We start from the raw sequence: 21,276 nt of genomic DNA, 5'->3' as shown, positions 1-21,276 counted from the left end.
AGGCGCCGAGCCATTATACACATTCTTTTTTCTGAGATAGAACCTCAAGCTATCCCCCAGGTTAGAGTGCTGTGGCATCACAGCTCACAGCAACCTCCAACTCCTGGGCTCAAGCGAGTCTCCTGCCTCAGCTTCCCAAGTAGCTGGAACCACAGGCACCCACCACAACGCCCGGCTATTTTTTATGTTGTTGTTGCAGTTGTCATTATTGTTTGGCGGGCCGGGCTAGATTCGAACCTGCCACAAGACTTTTTCAATCTATAAACCCTGTAAATCTCCAAACCAAAAGCAGGGAGAAGATGAAATTGAAGATTTCTCAGTTGGCTGGGAGTGTCTGAAATTTAAGGAGAGAAATGGACTGGTGTTCTTTGCATCCTGTGACTTTAGAGCTGACAGGTGGCATCAAAACTCAAATCTCTGGGGGCGGCTCCTGTGGCTCAAAAGGGTAGGGTCCCACATGCTGGAGGTGGTGGGTTCAAACCCAGCCCCGGCCAAAAATGGCAAAAATAAATAAATAAAGCTTATCTTTAAAAAAAAACAAAAACAAAAAACTCAAATTTCTGGGGTGACCTTACATGGCTTTTACTTTGATTTGTTTCATTTTCATTTGCTGCTTCTCTGACTTCTTTTGCTCACGCCTCAAAGGAGCTTCTTCCAGCCTGCGCTGTTCCTCATTAACTTCCTTATTCATGATTCACTCCTTCTCTGCCCTTTTCTTTTTCTCCAGCCGAGACTGTGCAGCTTCCTGTCTTTGCACATGTGTCAGCTTCAAGAAGTTCTCTTCTACACGAGTATGGTTCTTATCTGCTTTTTGTTTGCCTTCTCTGTTGAGTCGGAACTTTTTGGCTTTATCAATAGAGTAAATCATCATGTTCATCAGGGATAGCAAAGCCTCCATATCCTTTGGGTAAGTGTTATCTGATCCAGGCACATTAAATGTAAACAATAGTGTCCTCTTAGTGTCAGGTAGCTTCAAAGACTGACCTTCCTCTTGCATAATTTTTGGACCAGAGAACTGGTCTGAAAAGTGGATGGATTCAATCTTGTCAGCATAGTGTGTAAGAAAGTGAACCATCTTTGTATCCATCATTCCCTCTGTGACTTCTCCTATCTCTGACAGGATGGCCAAGGAGTCTGGCAATCCATACTTTGCTTCAGATTTAGGTTTATCACTACAAAACACACTCAGGTCCTGCATTTCTTTTGCAGTTGCACCAAGGCCTTCCATGTGCCAACAGCAAACACATAGGTATCCATGTCTTCATCATTCATGGTTACTTTTATTTGCATTTGATCACTCACTGGCCTCATCATCCGGGCCAGGACATTCAGTAAGTCTTGTCTCTTGAGGAATCTCAGCTAGATAAGCATGCCCTCACAGCACACTTGACCAGAACACCATAGGTTATAGATGTGCTCATTCTTCTGGTTCAACTTTCCTGTGCTTGTGGCTTCTTTGTTAGTTCCATCATCTCATCAACAATTGTTATTGGGTCTTTGTTTTTGCTAGAAGTAGTATCTGGTTTATCTTTATAACCTTCAAATTCTTCGTCATTATATGGTTCACTCTCAGTATCTCCCTCCTGTAGCCAGAGCTAAAACTAGGCCCAGCACTCCTGCATCCACCACCTCTACCCCGCTCACTTTTCAGCCTCGCCACCACTTCCTAAGATTATTTCTGATTCATCTTATAATATCATGTACCCTAAAAGCTGTCCTAACCTATTTGCATATTTTTTTAGGACAGATGATATGATATGCCAGGGGAAAATGGGCTTTGAAGCAAAAAAATATTTATGTTTCTTCATGAAGAGTCATGTTAAATGTATTAGTAGTTTTCAAAGTGTAGTCTCCAGACTAGCAGCATCAGCATACCTGGAAACCTGTTAGTAAAGCAAATTCTTAGGCTGTGCCTCAAACCTCCTATCTGTTTTTTTCTGAGTCCTTCAGGGGCTTCTGATACAAGCTAACATTTAAGAACTACTCAATTAGGCTAAACTACTGCAACAGAAACCCCTAAGGGGAGTGGCTTAAATATAGTAGACATCAGATTCTCTCCTGTAGCTGTCTAGAAGCAACCACTCTAGGCTGGTGGACATCGCTATTCCATGCAGTCATTTACGGGCTCAGCTTCTGCCCACCTTATTCATCTGGCAACCCCTAGGTATGGTTTGTTCATGTCTAGCAGGGAAAGCTGGATTGCATTTCTGGACCCCTCTGCAGCCAGGGGAATGAGAGGCTGGAGAACAATGATACTGTGAGGCCAGGATCCAATATGACTTGCTTCACTTCCCATGTAGATCCTGTTCACATTTAGTCACATGGCCACACCTAACTGTCAGAGAGAAGGGAATGTAGATCCATGGGCTGATCAGCCACATGTCTACCTAGAGCACTCACATCATGGAACACAGGAATGATTTAGGGGGAGAGGCAGTTTGGGAGTCTGCCATGGTTTGCCCCTCCAATACCAGCATATCTATGGGTAACTTTTTCCAACATCCAGTACATCTGCTCCTCAAGTGAGGTGACACCAATTCCCATATATCAAAGTCCAGGAATTCTTAGTGATGTACAGAACATCAGGCTGGCTACTTGTAGTCCAGCAACACACCACACGTGTATACATTAAACACAAGACAATCATGATTAAAGTTTCTATTTGAAAAAGCGGAATGTAGTATACAGAATTCATCAGATTCTGTCACAGTGGCTGTGAGGCCCACATCCTGGCAGTGGTTAGTGCTTAGGTCAGCCCATCTGGTCACTCTTTGTTTTCTGAAAGCAGCTGTCTGTGTCCACAGTCCTCCATGAGTTCTGCTTTGCTCTTTGAGAAGGTTCATAGTTGTTTGTTGCCCTTGTTTGTCATGTCATGTCTGAAGTTCAGGAGAGTTTGTCCCCATGGGGGCTGTACAGTTTGTGCAGCCCAGTTCTTACTGGTCCACCCTGGGGCTGAGGGTTCATGTAAGGATCACACAGTCCTAGATAACTGTAAGCTGGATTCATTTGGCAATATTATTGCCAAATTGCTGAAACATTATTGGTTAATAATGGTTAACTGCAGTAGGTTTCTTGTCTACTTGCTGGTGTCCAGCTCCATGTGAAAGTAATCTCACTTAGAGAGCATTAGCATGAAATATTATTGGTTAAAAGTGGTTAACTGCAGTATGTTTCTTGTCTACATGCTGGTGTCCAGCTCCACGTGAAAGTAATCTCACTTAGAGAGCACTAGGCAGAGATTTCTCTTTCTTCCGTTGTGGCATTTGTATTTAGCACATTCCTGTCCCTCAATTTAAAGGGCCAAGATAATAGGCTGTGGGAGAACAGCGCCCTTACTTGGTAATTCCTCGAGTTTTGACACCTGTTGTCTGTCTTTACCTGTGGTCTTTGAGAAGGTCTGTCAGTGCCCATTCCTCCTGCTGTTGGGACTGAAGATTATTTTTCCTATAATGCAGAGCCTCACATTTCTGGACTCTTAGTCAATTTGAGTTATAGGTAACAGGTGGAGAGAGCCTTCCTTGGCAAAGCCCTGTCCCCTCCATCTGTGCCCGTGGACTAGGTAATTCACACCTGAGCCTACCTCATTCTAGTAGCATCTTGCTAAAAGCAGTGAGAGTCATCTACTGTATACCAAAGTTCTGCCTTTTACATCCCCTTCCTCATGTGCTATAAGCACTGTAACACATAGTACACTACAAGTTTTATCAAGTATCTTTTTACACCATAATCAGAGTTGTTGGCTTTCTCTATCTTAGACTCTATTTCTTTGTAACCCGGTGCCTGTATGCCAGGCATCCTCAAACTATGGCCTGTGGGCCACATGCAGCCCACCTAGGACATTTATCCGGCCCGCCGGGTGTTTTTGCTGCTGCTGCCTATCCTGCTTAGCAGCCGACTTGTCCTGGGGCCCCCAGTCCAGCCCTCCAACGGTCTGAGGGACAATGAACTGGCCCCCTGTTTAAATAAAGTTTGAGGACCCCTGCTGTTTGCTGTGCTAAGCCAGTGGAATATGTTTTGGTTTTTGTTACTTCCAGATCCTTATTATTTTGTTACTTAAGGTAGAGGCTAAGCTACACCAACAGAGACACCAGAAAGAACTTGATGGCTACAGTACGATCAGAGTCTCTTTCTCATAAAGCATCTGGAGCTGAATGGTCCAGGTCAGCATGGCAGCACTTCTCCATACCGTCCTTGCGGAGTTAAATCCCTTCTGTGTGGTTGCTGGGCTGTTGGCACAGGGCTGCCCTTGTCTACATATAATAGCACATGTGTGTTCCAGTCCACAGAAGGTGGAAAGGATGGAGAAGTGTCCTCCGCTGTCTTAAGGCTGAGACACAGGAGTGCTGTCCTTCACTTCTGCTGGTATTCATTGGTCATGTGGCCACCTCTAGCTGCAGGGAAGGCTGCAGAAGACTCTAAAAGAAAAGCAGAATGGATTCGACTTCCAGTAAAAGTGAAAATAAAATTCTACTTTTTTAGTAACAGTATCTAACATTGAGTTCTTACATGTACATATTATATAATACTTTAGTGTAGACGTATCTTTTTATAAATGAAAAAACTGAGACTTAGAGAAGCCAAGTAAATTGTCCAGTGTTTAGGTTGGCCTCACCTCTGAGCTCTTAAACACAATCCTGTCCTGCTCTGGTTAATCACAGAAATGTAAATTAAAACATCCCATTGTTGGGTGCTGCCTGTGGCTCAAAAGAGTAGGGTGCTGGCCCCATATGCCGCAGGTGGTGGGTTCAAACCCAACCCTGGCCAAAAACTGCAAAAAAAAAAAAAAAAAAATCCCATTGTAGAGATGGCATAATTTATATATTATGTAGCATAGTAACTGTATAATGTAGTGCAGTATGATAAAGATGATATAGTTATTCATAATATAGTACCTAAAATTACGAGGGCATAGAGACAAGGTACTCTGGTACTTCTGTTGGTAGGAAAAATTTGCTGATTATTCCAACAGAAATAAAAAAAATTCATTTCCCTTGACCCAGAAGCTTTCTAGAATTTTCCTAAAAAAATTATTGGGTGAGCTGTTTCAAGAATCTTCATTGCTACATTATACATCGTTCTGAAAATAAAACAAACAAAAAAACATAACCCATAAAGAAATGCCTAGCAAATCTTGGTTCTTCTGCAACTGTTAGATAGTATGTTTTAGGGGTCTGTCTCCTGTTAGGGAAAATGCTGTGATCTGTTGTGAAGTTTAACAAGTAGGTGATATGACAACACATATTAATGGTGCTGTTAAATCTTTTATATTCGTGTACACATCAAATGATGGAGAAGGACATACGATAAAACATTAACAGTAATTTCTGTGCGGTAGGATTGTGGATTTTTTTCCTTTGTGCTTTTCCTGTGCTTTCCAGGTAACGTCTCTTAACTTATTATTTTTGTTGATAATTTTCAAATAATAAATGTTATTTAAAAGATACACAAGAAAAAAGAGGAATACTTCACTAGAAAATAGGCAAAGGAAATGGATAGGTCATGAAGGTAAAAATAGCTAATAAACATTTATTGAAATTAAAAATCAGATAAATCAAAATAATAAATTTCAATATCACATTGAAAAAACTTTTAAAAATCAGGGTGCATGGAAATGATCCACTCAGATGGTATTTATCAGAAATCTTTCAAAGATGCATGCCTCTTTTCCCAGAAAACAGTCACAGAAGTTACAAGATGCGTGTGTGTGGACGTCTGTGTGTGGCATATTCTGTGGGGGGAAAACAAAAAGGTCACCAAAAGTGCAGGTAGAGGCTTCGTTAGTAAGTATTGCACTTCTAGACTCCTTTGGAGGTCTACCTGATGGCATGGCAGAGAAAAGCAGACTATAACATTATGTTGGCAACTGTGTCTTTTAACAAGTGTATGTATGTGGGCGGATAGATATAGAAAAATGACTGGACAGAAATGTGCCAGAATGTTGTGAATAGTTATTTCTAGATTGTTTCTGAGATCTATATGTTATTTTTATGTATTCTGTTTCCTTGCTCTGTTTTCCAAGTTTTTTACAGTGAACATATATTACTTTTTTACATAAAATAAGTGTTACAAAATAAAAAAAATCTATTTCTTTACATTTGTACTTTGTATCCACTTAAAAAAGTTTATCATTTTAATCTAATGAATGAATCTAACCAATCACTGTAGAAATGATAAGGTTAACTTCCGAGTGGCTTTTCTCTTACTAGTCAAGAACTGGCTGAAAGCACAGTAATAGCCAAAGTAAATGGTGAGCTGTGGGACCTGGACCGCCCCCTGGAAGGGGATTCTACTCTAGAGCTGCTTATGTTTGATAACGAGGAAGCTCAAGCTGTAAGTATAAAGTATTTAAAGACCAACCAACCAGATTTTGAGTATCTTCGTTGTGAACTTTATTATGTAAGAAGCCACACACAAACATATGAAGTCAATAATGATGAGTTTTTTTGGCTTCTAAGATTTAAAGTTTGAATATTGGTATTTAATAAATGTTTAACAAATATTTGTGGAATGAATATATACAGTATATATCAGTTTTTGAAATAGCTCATATTTATTATTTCTTAAAAGGATTACTTTCTTAAGTTAGAAAGCTTTAGTTACAGTATTTGAAATGAATTTTTGATAGGCTCTTAAAAATGGATCTACCCTGTAATTTGTATAGGAGAATTGGAAGAAATTATCAAAAACTCAAATGTCGGCTTGGCGCCTGTGGCTCAAGTGGCTAAGGCGCCAGCCACATACACCTAAGGTGATGGGTTCAAATCCAGCCTGGGCCCACCAAATAACAATGATGGCTGCAACCAAAAAATAGCCAGGTGTTGTGGTGGGTGCCTGTGGTCCCAGCTACTTGGGAGGCTGAGACTCACTTGAGCCCAGGAGTTGGAGGTTGCTGTGAGCTGTGATGCCACAGCCTCTACCCGGGGAGAGAGCTTGAGGCTCCGTCTCCAAAAAAAAAAAAAAAAACCTCAAATGTCTTTTAAATAAGACTTTTCTTCTTATTAAATTAAATAGTAGCTAGGTACCCCATTTCTACTTAGGTTTGTGATATACATTCTCACTTGAACTTTTCCAATCACCCTTTGAGCAGCCTATTGTCTCCCTAAAACTTAACTAGTGATTAGCTTAGGTTATTTTACTTGCAAGGCTTATGCTAAATTTCTTAGTTTCTTAATCCAAACTATGAGAACTAGCTTATAATCTCTGTTTAAAATATGCAAAGTATAACCACTAAATATCCAAACCTATAAAAACCATATTTACAAGTGATTCAGCAGGTACGTTTCTGTAAACTGCCAGCTCTTAACTCTGTACCTGTAGCTAGAGATGCCTCAGTTTTGTGTGCACTGCTGCCTATGTGTAGTTCCATTTAGATCGTGTACAAGAATTTTCAGTTGAGTGAATTCACCACAGAACTCTTGATTTTGACCTCCCAACTTGCTTCTCCTCTTTGTCCATCTCACTGTACGCTGTCCTACTACATCACATAACCCAGTTGCTCAACCCAGGACTTTGGAGGTTATGGGTGATTAGTCTCCCTGCCCTAACTCCTATCTCCAGTTTATGGGTAGGCCTAATAGCTTTTACTTTCCTAATGTATCTGGAATCTGTCCACTTTTTCCTCCTCTGTGCCACTCACCCGGGAATCTGCTTAAAACCCTTTAATGTGCCCCATTGCATTGGAATAGAACACACACTCCTCCCCAAGTCTTGTATGGTTACCTCTCTAACCTTTCGGGGGCTACTTGTTCCATCCCTTACATGGTAGCCACACAGGCCTTCACTGTTATTCTTTATCACAAGCCCTGCTTGTCTTATGATTATGCACTTACATGCTTGTTGCCTGTCTCTTATCCAGTTGGTGGCAACTGTGTGAGGGCAGTGATTTTATCTGTTTCTTGTACTGTTATATTCCCGGCTCCTAATGGTGTTTGGCTCAACAAATATCTAGGGGTGGACAATACAACGAAGAGAAGGTTTAGGCAGCTGCTGGCAGTAAGTTGGCTGTCCTGGCAAGTTCTAAATGAGAGGTGCTCTGCCCTAAGATTCTGTTTGCTGATCCCAGCCCAGCCCACTGCAGCTCTGATTGCACATAGCTGCTCTGATTGACTCCCTCTGCCTCAATTTATCAAACAGCTTTCTAACTGTATTTAATAAAGGGCAAGAGAGTGCTGCCAAAAGGACTTGACCATGTGGCTTCTTTGGCACCTATGTTTATCTGGTGACTTTAGTTATAGTTTATTCATAAACTAAACCTAATTCCTTGGTAATTCAAAACCAGATCAACTTTCTGAACTTGTAAGGCTGATGACATGGACCAGGCGTCCTCAAACTATGGCCTGCAGGCCACATGTGGCCCGCCTAGGACATTTATCTGGCCTGCCAGGTGTTTTTGCCAATGCTGCCTGTCCTGCTTAGCAGCTGACTGAGGCCCGCAGTTTGGCCCTCCAATGGTCTGAGGGACAGTGAACTGGCCCCCTGTTTAAAAAGTTTGAGGGCCCCTGACATGGACTGTGGTTTATTAACCTATGTGTACACTGCTCAGGGGTCTCAGGCAGCCAGCAGGCATTCCAACATTTCCACTTTCTTCCTGAACCGTCTTTCAAACTTCCACAGTCACATGTTGAAAACTCCTATGGAGATGCAAATTCTCATTAAATTAAGTGATGTCATGAAAAGCACTCTGGCTCTCTCCATCCAGCCTGGATAGTCCCTCCCCATCAAGAAAAGGGAGAGCTAGCCTGTGGCGCTCTGGCCTGCCTTCCAGCCTTGGCCTCAGACAGGTCTCCACACAGCTGCTCTGCTCTGTGTCCAGCCAGGTGGTCTCACTCCCATGGTTAATGTGCACAGAAGAGATGATGCTGTAGCTGAGCTTTAGATGCCACTTGCGACAGAGCAGCTGCATACGAGAACCAAGCAAGTGGCTCTGGGGGGATCAGGGAGGGCTCAGAGAATTTTTTCTTTCTTCTAACTGGGTATTGAAGATTGATGTTGCCCTGAGGTCTTGCCATTTATCACATTAAAAATTACTTACTTGCTTACATTATCTTACTACTAATTTTCTCTGACATAATTTCAGTAGCTAATGGCCTCTCTGTCCTTGCCATGCAGGTATACTGGCACTCCAGTGCTCACATTCTTGGGGAGGCCATGGAGCTTTACTATGGGGGCCACCTCTGCTGTGGTCCACCCATTGAAAATGGATTTTATTATGACATGTTCATGGAAGACAGGTAATACCACTAAATACTGGCTTCTGGATGCATATGTTTATCTTTCATTCTGTAGGGATTGCACATTAGCTTAGTAATTCTGTACAGTTGACCCTTCAACACTGAGGTTAAGGGTGCCAAACCCCTATGCATTTGAAAATCTGAATATAACTTTTGACTCCTCTAAAACTTCACTACTAATAGCCTACTGTTGACCAGAGCCTTACCAGTCACATAAACAGTTGATTACCATGTATTTGTATATTATATGTATTATATACTTTATTCTTACTGTAAAGTAAGCCAGAGATAATAAAATGTTATTAAGAAAATCATAAGGAAGAGAAATCTTATTTACCGTTCATCAAGTGGAGTGGCTTACCACAGAGGCCTTCATCCTCACCATCTTCATGTTGAGTTGGCTAAGGAGGAGGAGGCAGAGCAGGAGCTGGTCTTGCTGTCTCCAGTGGCAGAGGCAGAAGAAAATCCATGTATACTTGGACTTGTGCAGTTCAAACCCATGTTCAACATCAATTGTATTGCATAATGTGATTATAGATTGGTAGCCATTTTTTAAAATTATTTTTTAATGAGTTTAGATTCAAGGGTAATGTCTTAATTATTTTCTTTTTTTTCCCAGAAGAATATGATACTTTCTTTATCTAATCTGGGACTTGCTAAAGCATGGTACTTATTAAGATTAGAATTAAAAGGTTATTGTATTTTTGCATTTTTGTATAATGCATTCCTGTATATAATGTGTACCCATGTGCCATACTTTCAGGAAAACACCCTTCAAGAAAATGGCCCGCTCTCCGCTGGGAGGCACGTCTGGGGAAGGCTGAGGGTCCATAGTAAATGTGCAGGTCACATTGCCTTCCTGCAGCTTCCTGTTTTGTGAAAGCTTCCCTTCCCTGTGTTCCAGGAGCCCTTTCTTCCCCACCATGTCAGAGGCCACAGCTGAAATGGCCGCGTGTGTTCCTCCCCAACAGGGCAGGAACTTCTAAGGCTGTTTCTTAGAAGTAGGCAGCCAGGCGGGTCCCTGGGGCCTGCACAGGGCTCCTGGTTCCCTCTGCATGGCTGTGCCTTGGGCCTCAGCCTCACCCTGCATGGCCACAGCCCACTCATCAGCCCCACCACCACCCCTCTCCCCTGACTGTAGTGCTTGATGGAGGCCACCCTGGCCCATTCCTACTGGGTCCTAGATCCTCCTGGACTGGAACCCCTTGTGCCCCAGAAGGCCCAGGCGAGGAGTGTGCAGTAACCCCTATGTATAATGTGCATCTTATTTTTCCCTCAAAATTTGGGGGAAAATGTATGCATTATACCCAGCAAAATACAGTAATTCCTGGAGAGCAGTTAGCTCAGTTCTGCTCCATGGTAATCAAGGGTACCAACTTCAGCCAAATATCTGCACGGTTGAGTGCTATGGGGATGGTTCACAGAGGCCTCCCATTCCACGAGTTTGTGCTTAAAATCATTGGAACTGGCCTGCCCCAGTTGACCTTCTGCCCTGTAGTCCTCATAACTCCTATGGACACCACTGGTTGTCAAAGCTGAAACCTCAGGTCCTTCCATTTCCTCCTACTCTCCACCACCGCCCCATCATCCACCTGTTCAATCCAGTTCTGCCAATTTACCTCCTAATTAGTTCTCCTGTCTTCCTCTCCTTCTCTCACTTCTGCCTTAATAATATTTCTTGCCTGGACTAGTATGGTGCATTTTGCCTTTACCTGTTTCCTTCTTATTGCTTAATGACCTCCCTAATTGAGCATCCAGCTCACTGTAGCTACTACTTACAGAACTGTCTGATCTGAACTGTTTGTACTCACAACCATGAACTAGGTTTACTTACAACACTTCAGACTCCAAAGTTTGTTTGGGTTTTTTCACACCTACAACCAATTCTCCAATGCTCCGGATACCGACTGGGTGTCTAATGAGTCATTTCAGTTCTGACACAATCTACCCTGAGTTATGCAGAAATCCCACAGATTAAGGGCTCAGTCTCACAACACTGCCCCCAGTTCAATGTCAGTCTCAGGTCTAGGTCTCCTGTACTTCAAACCATCTGGTTATGAATTGGGAGTTCCCATGATGTCCTTCTTGGGTTTGATAATTCGTTAGAATGGTTGACAGAACTTAGAAAGCAACTTTATTTACATTTAATATAAAGGATATAGAGGAACAGCCAGATGAAAGAGATACTTAGGGTGAGGTGTATGGGAGGAGGCATGGAGCTTCCATGCTGCTCTGGACATGCCACCCTGGCAGCACCTCACCAACCTGGAAGCTCTCTGAACACTCTGAACTCCAAAATTTAAGGGTTTTTATGGAGGTTTCATCACAAAGGCACAATTGATTAAATCATTGACCACTAGTGACCTACTCTCCAGCCCTTCTCTCCTTAAAGCTGGTGATGGGTCTGTAAGTTCTAACCCTCTAATCGTGTCTTATATCTTTCTGGTGATCAGTCTCCAATCCTGAAGCCCACAGCCACCAGTCATCTCTGCAGAAGATACTCCTATCACTCCAGAGAGTCCAGGATAAAGACTAAATAAGTTTTTTTTTATTGAATTAAAATGTCACATCCAACTTTGTCTCTCTCTTTTTTTTTTTCCAACTCCATCTCTTGTTACCACCACTCCACTCTAGGATTCAGTCGGCAGGATTTTTTTGGCTGCCCACTATGTGCTCTGTGCTTGGTGCTGGTCAGTTCACAGTGAACAAATCAGTTTGTCCTCATGGAGGTAACAGTCTGGTAGGGGGAGATGGGAAATAAACAAGCATCCAGCTCCTGGTGAGGAGTATATGAAGAAACATTAACCAGGTGGGGAGGTGTGCCCCACGGCAGGCAGGTTGTCAGGAAGGATCAAGGGGCATTGAATCAGAGACCAGAATGGAGGGGGAGGCAGGTCTGGAGGATAGTGGGGGCATGTGTAGATATTTAGGGGAAGAAAATTTCAGACCTTTGTGGGACTGTGCTGTTGTGGGAACATGTTTAGCTTATTTGAGGAATGGCAAGGAGGCCAACGTGATAGGAGGGGACTGAGTACCACCCAGGGGAGGTCTAACAGGAGGTCAGCCCATTCCTGGTGGAGGCTGATTGCTGTTATGAGGTCTGTGACTCTGCAGTTCACAGAAGTCTTCCTTCCACCCTAGATCCCACAGCCAGGGGGGCCAGGGACATGGTGAGCCCTGAATATAGCTCTTTTGAGCGAAAACATGAATGTGTGAAGAGTAAGGAAAACCACATAGAACCACAGACCTTAAAAGAGCCTCCTAACAGGGTTTTTCCACTGACCTCTCAGCAGAGAAGAGTGGGAGGCAGATCCCCTTGACTGTTGGTGCCTCTGTCTTCCTCTCAGTGAAAAGGGAACATCAGCTCTGTGTACGAATATGTGATTATCTGAAGTCTTGGTAACGCCAAATTCACTTTAGAAAATGTGTCAGTGACAAAGGCTATAGAACTAAGGGAAAGGGGAAATGAATTATGTCTTAAAAAGTCCATACTGATTCTTACATGCTGTTCTTTATAGAGCAGTGTCCAGCACAGAATTGTCAGCCTTGGAAAATATATGTAAAGATATTATAAAAGAAAAGCAAGCCTTTGAAAGATTAGAAGTCAGCAAGGAAATCCTCCTGGAAATGTTTAAGGTAACTTGGGGAAACTCTTAAAATAAAAACTTTTTATTAAGAACATTAAAAATAATTAACATAATTAGCTTTGTTTTTTCCCCCCCAGAATTATTGGCTTTTGCTCACCAAATTATGGTAACCTGTTGTGAGCTTGTTACCAGTCACTTGCTGTGACATTTCCTTCCTCATTTGTTTTATGAAAAATTTAAGGCAGATGATATAGGTAGGTACAGGGACAGATGTATAAAACTTTAACATTCTCTTTATATTGTTTTGACCAACGTACTTAAACCTATTGCTAATTTTATTTAAAAAATTATCTATATCAGAGAAGGCATCTTGAAAGCACAGTATTATTAAAAGTTGCAGTTATTCTTTTTTTGTGTGGTAAAATATATAAAATATTAAATTTACCATTTTAACCATTTTTAAGTGTGTAGTTCTGTGGCATTAAGTACATTCTCAGTGTTGTGCAATGATTGTCTGTCTTCAGAGCTTTTCATTCTCCCAGACAGAAACACCGTACCCACTGAACATTTACTCCCCATTCCCTCCTCCTCCCAGCTCCTGGCAACCACTACTTGGTGTCTTTATGAGTTTGGCTGCTTTTAGAACTTAGGCAGAGTCACAGTATTCGCCCTGTTGTGGCTGGGATGTTCCACTCAGCATACTGTCCTTAAAATCCATCCACGTCATAGCATTTGTCAACGTGTTTTCCTCTAAGGCTGAATAATATACTCCATTGGGTGTAAAACCAATTTCATTCATTCGTCCTGTTGATGGACACTGTGTTGCTTTTACCTTTTGACCAGTGTTGATAATTCTGCTGTGAACATAGGTGTACAGATTTCTGTCTGAGTCTCTCCTTTCATTTCTTTTGGATATATACCCAGATTACTTTTAATTTTTGAAGAGTTACTATAGTGGCTGCACCATGTTATAGCTCCACCAGCACAAGGGGTCCAGTTTTTCTATATCCTTTCGATGATTGTTATCTTCTGTGATTTTGATTGGGTATGAAGTGGTATCTCACTGTGGTTTTGATTTGCATTTCTCTAATGACTTGGTAATGTTGAGTATCTTAGTGTGCTTATTGGCCCTTTATATGTCTTTGTTGGAGAAATGGTTTTGGAAAAATGTCTATTCAAGTCTCCTTTGCCCAGTGTTGGATGAGGTTGCTTTTTGTTTGTTTGTTTTTGAGTTACGGAAGTTCTTTATATATTCTGGATATCATCCCTTAACATATATGACTTAGAAATATTTTCTTCCATTCTGCAAGTTGCCTTTTTTGCAGCTGCTTTTAAGAACTAAATGCAATTTACCTCAGTGAAGGAAAGTGATTTTATTTTTATATGTAGATGTAAAACAGTGAACACATAATAAATCTGGATTTTTTTCTTCCCTTTTACTTCCTTTAAACAGTTATTTAATATAAAGTACCTGATACCATGTTAATAGTGATGAAAGGAAAAAAGAAACAGAAAAAAAGTATCTTAGCTTTTTAATGTAATAACATCATTAACGTAGTAGCCATGTCCTCAGAATTTTATTTGTTTTTATTTATTTATTGTTACTAAAATTAGGTCTTCCAGAACAATGTTGTCCAATACAAATACGATGTGGTCTATGAATCTGAGCCACAGATGCAACCTTAAATTTTCTTTCAACTACATTTGAATTGTAAAAGAAAGGTGAAAATACTTTAATAAAAAATTTTAACTCAGTATATCAAAAATATCATTTCAAGATGTGGCCACTATAAAAAATAATCAATGAACTATTTTATATATTTTTTCCCACACTACCCCTTTAAAGTCCAGTTTATCTTGTGCTTACAGCATGTCACTTCAGATTAGTTGCACTTTAAATGTGCATCCCCCACTGGGCTTGTGGTTCCCGTGCTGGACAGTGCAGCTCTAGGCTGGGAGCTTCTGTATCTCCAGTGTCTTAGTCCCAGGACATAGTAGATGTTTCTTGAAAAGAATAGTTTTCTTTATTTAAACATTTTGTGTAATAATGTGTAAATATGTTTTTCTTTGTAGTACAATAAATTTAAATGCTGCATCCTGAATGAGAAGGTGAACACTGCAAGCACCACAGTGTACAGGTTTGTGTCTGTGAATTTTAAATGCTGCTCCATGGTAAACGTGAAGGAGGAGCAGGAGAAGCAGAGTCTGTCTTCCTGTGGGTGGGCTATTTATAAAATTGTATAGTTCATATACTACTTCAGCTAGGAGGTCCAAAATATTTGCACCAAGGGGAAATTATTTTCTCCTTTTTAGTTATCAAGATGGCACTGAAACCCAAGTTTTATTTTCCATACATCACCTATAACAGAATCCCTTTCCATGTGGGTGGGACTGTTTACCCAGTGCCTTATATTTTGAGGAGCTTTTAGGGAAAGGAGTTTCTAGTTCATCCTCCAGATCCTTATTAACTTGGTAGTGAGAGCTCACATGGTGATTCTCTGCTTCACACTGTCCCACTGTCCAGAATCTGGATGTGCCAGTCGTCATGCTTTAGTAGGATATTCACAGGGAGAAACGGAAAATACTGGGAAGCAAAGGAAAAATCAGGTGTTGAGAAGAGGCAATCCATACCAGAAGCCCTCAGCTCAATCAGTTTAACCACAGGCTCGTGAGCCGCTTTTTATTTACTCATTTTTTAAAGCCACCCAATGGGAAGTTGCTATTCCCTCTTTCTCTGTGTTTCGGCCATGTAGGTACTGTGGGGACTGTCAGTCTACCTCAGAAGGACTGGTTTCTATGCTTATGATCACAGATATTCTCTACTGGGACAGTTTTTCTCATTCAAGTACTTCTGGTTCTCTGGCTTAATTGTACTAAAAGTAATATTGTATTCCCTTTGTGCAAAGCCATACATAGTGCATTTCTTAGATTATAATATGAACTCATTGCCCTTTGACAGTGATGTGCAGTGCCATGTTTATCCTATTTTTGGAATTCTCCAATGACTTGATAAGTTTTCATTATTTATTATTAGTAATTCAAGTAGATGTTAGTATAAGCATTTTAAAGTTTAAAAATAAATGAAGCAGTTTGCTAATACCTGATTTAAAATAAAGGACAGATTAAAACAGATTAAAAAATTAAAATAAATGAAGTAATAGAGAAGATATGCTAAGTTTAAAATTTCTGGCTTCTAGTACCTAACCTTTTAGAACCTTCACGTAAGCCGACATTGACACTTTTTATATTCTGTTACTTGGAATGCTTGAATTTAATTTTGGAAAAAATGGCCCTTTTATGGGATTATTTTAAGATTAGAGCATTGAAGGCTTTCATGCTAGTCAGGCATTCCTTTCTTTCCTCTGAGAGTTACTTACAGCCTCTGTCTTAGAAAATAATACGTGAAGCCTGGTTGTTAGAAGAAATGGCATTTTCATGTTTAGAATTTTGCCAATCTATAAGCTAGTTGTAATCATTGTAATTTTTAAGTTTTTAACCAGTGAACTTAAAAAATATTTAAAATTGATTAGAAATTAAGGCACTACTTTCTGTGCTGACCTACGTTGTTTATATTTTAATTCTATTAATATTTCTGTACTTGAAAAGTTTGGGCTTATTAAGGCTTGTGGGGGTCTTTGTTCATTCTGTGTGAGAGTGAATCCCCAGATATAGTCCCCAAGGGTTTCAATAGTGGTGTCATCGCTGATCTAAACTTTTGTCTGAGGTTTGTATTGCAAGGTCATGCTCTGTGTTAATAACCAAGAAGTGATTAGGTATTTTTTCCATAAAACATAGAGACCTGAAACAAACAAAACCCCAAAGTTTGTTAAAGTATCAAGTTGCCATGCTTTATATAATTTTCAGATAATTTTGGCCTTGAAAATTTGTGCAGAGCCAGGAATGGCTTTATGATTTTATGAGTTTAGGCAATTAAGTTCACAAACTCATCTAGAAAAAGTGCTACAACCCTCATTGCCAAATATCACTTATGATCACCTTTGAGGCACTTTCCTTGGGAAGCTGTGCACCAACACGATGCCTACTTCATCCTTCAAAACATTTTGGAACTTACTGTCTATAAGATTTGGCATGATCTGTTTTTTGAAATTATCTTCTATTTTTATTTATAAATATTAGTTGTCTATTTTTTGAGACTCTGGAAAAAACAAAAAAAATAAAAAACAAGACATTTTGGAACTCTTTTTATGGAATGACCATCAGAGCTGTCATCATATAAGTTCTGACAATTAGGTTCGTGAACTAATTCTAGGAAAATTGCCTTGAGGATGGACGAGGTGCTGGTGTTGGTGCATAACTCCCTAAGGGTAGTATTTAGAAGGTGACCATAAGTGATATTTAACAATAAGGTATATGATGCTTTTTCTAGGACAAGTTTGCAAACTTAATTGTCCAACTTCATATGATAATATAAGGCTTTTTAGAGCCTTGGGATGTGACAATTGAAAATGTCATCTCTGTATGCACAGTTTCTTTCAGAAGATGTTTTATGGCTTTTGAATTTGAGGTAAGGAATGTAAGCCAGGCTCTGAGGCCAGATGAATTGCCTTTTTCCTTGACCATAAATTGAAAATTGCCCCAACACGTGTGTATAAATAAATGAAACTCTTTTATTTTAAACATATGAGAATATGGGCTGGGTGAAGTGGCTCATACCTGTAATCCCACACTCTGGGAGGCCAAGGTAGGAGGATTACTTGAGCTCAAGAATTTAAGACTAGCCTAAGCAAAAGCCAAGACCTCACTCATCTCTACTAAAAATAGAAAAAAAAATTTTTTTTTTTTTTTTTTTTTTGAGACAGAGCCTCAAGCTATCCCCCTGGGTAGAGTGCCATGGCATCACAGCTCACAGCAACCTCCAACTCCTGGGCTTAAGCGAGTCTCCTGCCTCAGCCTCCCAAGTAGCTGGGACCACAGGTGCCCACCACAACGCCTGGCTATTTTTTTGGTTGCAGCTGTCATTGTTTTCGGCGGGCTGGGGCTGGATTCAAACCCGCCACCTTAGGTGTATGTGGCTGGCACCTTAGCCACTTGAGCCACAGGTGCTGAGCCTTAAAACAGAAAAATTAACCAGGCCATTGTGGTGGGCACCTGTAGTCCTAGCTACTTGGGAGGCTGAGGTAAGAGGATCACTTGAGCCCAAGAGTTTGAAGTTGCTGTGAGCCAGGCTGATGCCAGGACAGAGTGAGACTCTGTCTTAAAAAACAACAAAAACAACAACAACAACTAAACATATGAAAATATGGTTTATAATGGAGCATTCAAAAGGCTATAACTGCCTTGGCATGTCTTAAATTTTTCATTATAGGTGCGGTCCACTAATTGACCTTTGTAAAGGCCCCCATGTGAGACACACTGGAAAAATTAAAACCATAAAAATTTTCAAGGTAAGCATTGATTTAAAAAAAATAGGAAATGTAAGGTGAAGTAGATAAGAAACAATTTTAGTCCTATCTTTTATAGTCTGAATATCATGATGTTTTAAAATATTGTATTCTTATTTGACTAGAACTAATAATGATTAAGAATTTTGGTAATTAGAATACTATGTTATAGGTAGCTTTGGTTTGTAATTTAACCTGTTTGTTTGTAATTTTAACAACTGCAGTTGTTAAACATTGCTCTTTCATATGATGTTTTAAATTATTATTCTGCATACTGTGGTTTTTTTGAATGGCCCTAATGTGAGTGTAAGAGTACATGAGAATAATGTACTATGGGAAAAAGAAAAAAATCAAAAACCTCAGGCAAATCGAAAGTCTCCATGTTATAATGGAGAAAACATCACTCTGGGAGTCAAGAGGCCCGGGCCTGTTGTGGCAGTTACAGTCTTTCTGGGCCTTGGTTTTCTCATGAAACGTGGGGCTAGAAGACAGCACTGTTCTTAACCCTTGGGTCAACAAGACTGTGCCTCCTGTTTCTCTGCCCCCTTAGTGGTGACCGTACTTGCTGTCTAATCTTCCCTCCTTTCCATTTGTTCTCACTTCATTCCTAGAATCCACAACAGACTCTTCTACATAATTTACTGATTAATGGTATGATTTGGTTCAGGAAGGTTTGGTTGGAATCAATTTAAGATTGTTTCTAGCACTGCAAAAAGTCTTTAGATCAGCTAGCCGATGTTGTAGTGGGAACTCACATACATATTTAAGAGCAGTTTTACTTCTAACCGAATATTTGGTATGTTCACCAGAATCTTGTTTGATGTTTAGAATTCCTCAACATATTGGGAGGGCAATCCTGAAATGGAAACCTTGCAGAGGGTCTATGGGATATCCTTTCCTGACAGCAGCATGATGAAAGCATGGGAAAAGCTCCAGGAGGAAGCCAAGAACCGAGATCACAGGAAGATCGGGAAGGTATGCCCTGTGTGTTCATCACTACTGTGACGAAGTTGTTGGCTTATGATTATATGTCATAAAACCAAATTGTTTTAAAAATCATATTTCTTCTTCTCTTCTCCTGTCTTCTATTTTGCTGGTACTCATATTGAGTCATGCTAATACCCCACGTATCTTCTAACCTCTTTCCTTCTTATATCTTTTATTGGATTAAAAAAAAATTGAACCTTCTCTTATTTATATCATAATGCAAAGTAAAGTGGATTTATTTTTGCACTGTGTACACTTGATAGCATACTTTGTATTTGGGAGGCAAAGCAGTGTATACAAAGAGAATTTGAAAGCAGCTAAACCTGTTTTAGTCTCAGTCCTACCACTTGCTAGATGTGTTGGGTAACGGGTAAGGTATTTGCTTATGAAACTCCATGAAACCCTTGTTGGGTGGCCTTGTAGGGGTGATGTGAGGACAGACGTGGGATAGTGTGCCCAGCACAGGGCAGACTCTCAGTATGTGACAGTCATGACATGATCATCGTCATGTACAGCCCGCCTCCTGCAGTGAGCTCTTCTGATCTTTTACCATGTTGTCTCTCCATGAGATCCATATTCTAAGGGTGTCAAGTAAGAAAATTAATAGTAAATAACAGTGACATAAAAGTGAAGTTCAAGGCTAAGTAACCCTAAGTCTGAGTTGTAACTTACAGTTAGGTGTAGGTACTGAGGGGCTCTGTTCTCAGAGGATGGAGATAGCGGGGTATGGTAGGGTTTATTCCTAGCATACCATATGTGTGCTTTGTGTATTTGTATAAGCAACAAGAAGATGAAATTTGAAATGCAATTATTGTTTTAATCTAGGAGCAAGAGCTTTTCTTTTTCCATGATCTGAGTCCTGGAAGCTGTTTTTTTCTTCCCAGAGGAGCCTTCATTTATAATACACTTATGGATTTCATACGAGTAAGTTAAAATATTTTATTCTCATTCAACTCCATTTTATATTTTACTTCTTTCTTTCATAATAAAGTGGTTAAGCATTTCCATTAATTTTATTTTAGTTATAATAATAATAATTTTGAACCTAAAATTGAAATACTGGATTGTGCCTTCTAATAAAAACATAACTTGTTTTTCCTAAATACGTTCTTAGATTTCATAAAGTACACCAATTGTCCATATATGTTTATCAAACATGTAGAATCTTACGATAAGCATTAGACTAAGCATGGAACTTCCTGTGAAAGGGAATTTCTGGTGCAGAATGCTGTGAGGCACTGCTTCTCCAGAGTGGTCCCTGGACCACCAGTGTCCCCTGTTGTCCACAGCATCACTCCCAGGTGATTTGGTGGCTCTAGAGAAAAAAAGAGGGAAAATCAGTTGTGTAAAATACCTACTTAAAATACAAATTTGTAGGTTGGAGATTTAGTGTTTATATGGTTAGGACTGCAGAGGTATTATTTGTAGGTGATCTGTGTAGACTACTAGTATTACATTTTCTTTCTTTTTTTTTTTTATTTTTGAGACAGAGTCTCACTATGTTGCCCTTGGTAGAGTGCTGTGCCGTCACAGCTCACAGCAACCTCAAACTCTTGGCCTCATGCCATTCTCCTGTCTCAGTCTCCCAAGTAGCTGGGACTACAAGCACCCACCACAATGCCCGGCTGTATTTTGTTTGTAGTTGTCATTGTTGTTTGGCAGGCCCAGCCTGGATTCGAACCCACCAGCTCCAGTGTATGTGGCTGGCGCCCTAGCCACTGGTCTATAGGCACCTGTAGGATTATATTTTCATTCTCGCCTTGCTTTGTCTTTTCTCTAACTAGGAAATACCTAAAATTTTTACTCACTCATTTTTCCATGTATAAGGTGACCAGATGTCCCGCTTTTGGTGGGACAGTCCTGATTTTTAACAGTTTGTCCCGCATCCTGCCGTGTTTTAAAAAAGTCCCAATTTTTGGAAAGAATGCTTGACAAGCTAGGGAAGGGTGAGAGAATGGGAAGGGAATATATCGGCTGCTGAAAAGGTTAATGTAACTCCATTTGGGAATGAAGAGATTAATGTAACTTCATTTGGAAATGAAAAAGCTAATGTAAACTCCCTACTCCCCT

At 40.4% G+C, this 21,276-nt stretch overlaps 1 protein-coding gene and 1 pseudogene across 2 annotated transcripts in view; one reads left to right on the top strand and one right to left on the bottom strand.

The window, feature by feature from the left end:
• Positions 1-21,276, top strand: part of TARSL2 (threonyl-tRNA synthetase like 2) — a 68,584-nt gene that overhangs the window by 5,181 nt on the left and 42,127 nt on the right. The window contains exons 4-10 of the mRNA XM_003801013.2: positions 6,207-6,330; positions 9,109-9,230; positions 12,749-12,866; positions 14,891-14,955; positions 18,144-18,222; positions 19,048-19,194; positions 20,032-20,130. Coding sequence (XP_003801061.1) covers positions 6,207-6,330; positions 9,109-9,230; positions 12,749-12,866; positions 14,891-14,955; positions 18,144-18,222; positions 19,048-19,194; positions 20,032-20,130 — 754 coding nt within the window. The remainder of the gene's footprint in view (positions 1-6,206; positions 6,331-9,108; positions 9,231-12,748; positions 12,867-14,890; positions 14,956-18,143; positions 18,223-19,047; positions 19,195-20,031; positions 20,131-21,276) is intronic.
• On the bottom strand, positions 573-1,355 carry LOC105888112 (annotated as a pseudogene). Its single transcript, XR_002770873.1, has one exon. The product of XR_002770873.1 is annotated as a coiled-coil domain-containing protein 47 pseudogene (transcript).

The sequence above is a fragment of the Otolemur garnettii genome, unplaced genomic scaffold (genome assembly GCF_000181295.1).
Source record: "Otolemur garnettii isolate 467f Iridium unplaced genomic scaffold, OtoGar3 scaffold00194, whole genome shotgun sequence".
Lineage (NCBI taxonomy): Eukaryota > Metazoa > Chordata > Mammalia > Primates > Galagidae > Otolemur > Otolemur garnettii.
This window is presented reverse-complemented; position numbering and strand designations above follow the sequence as displayed.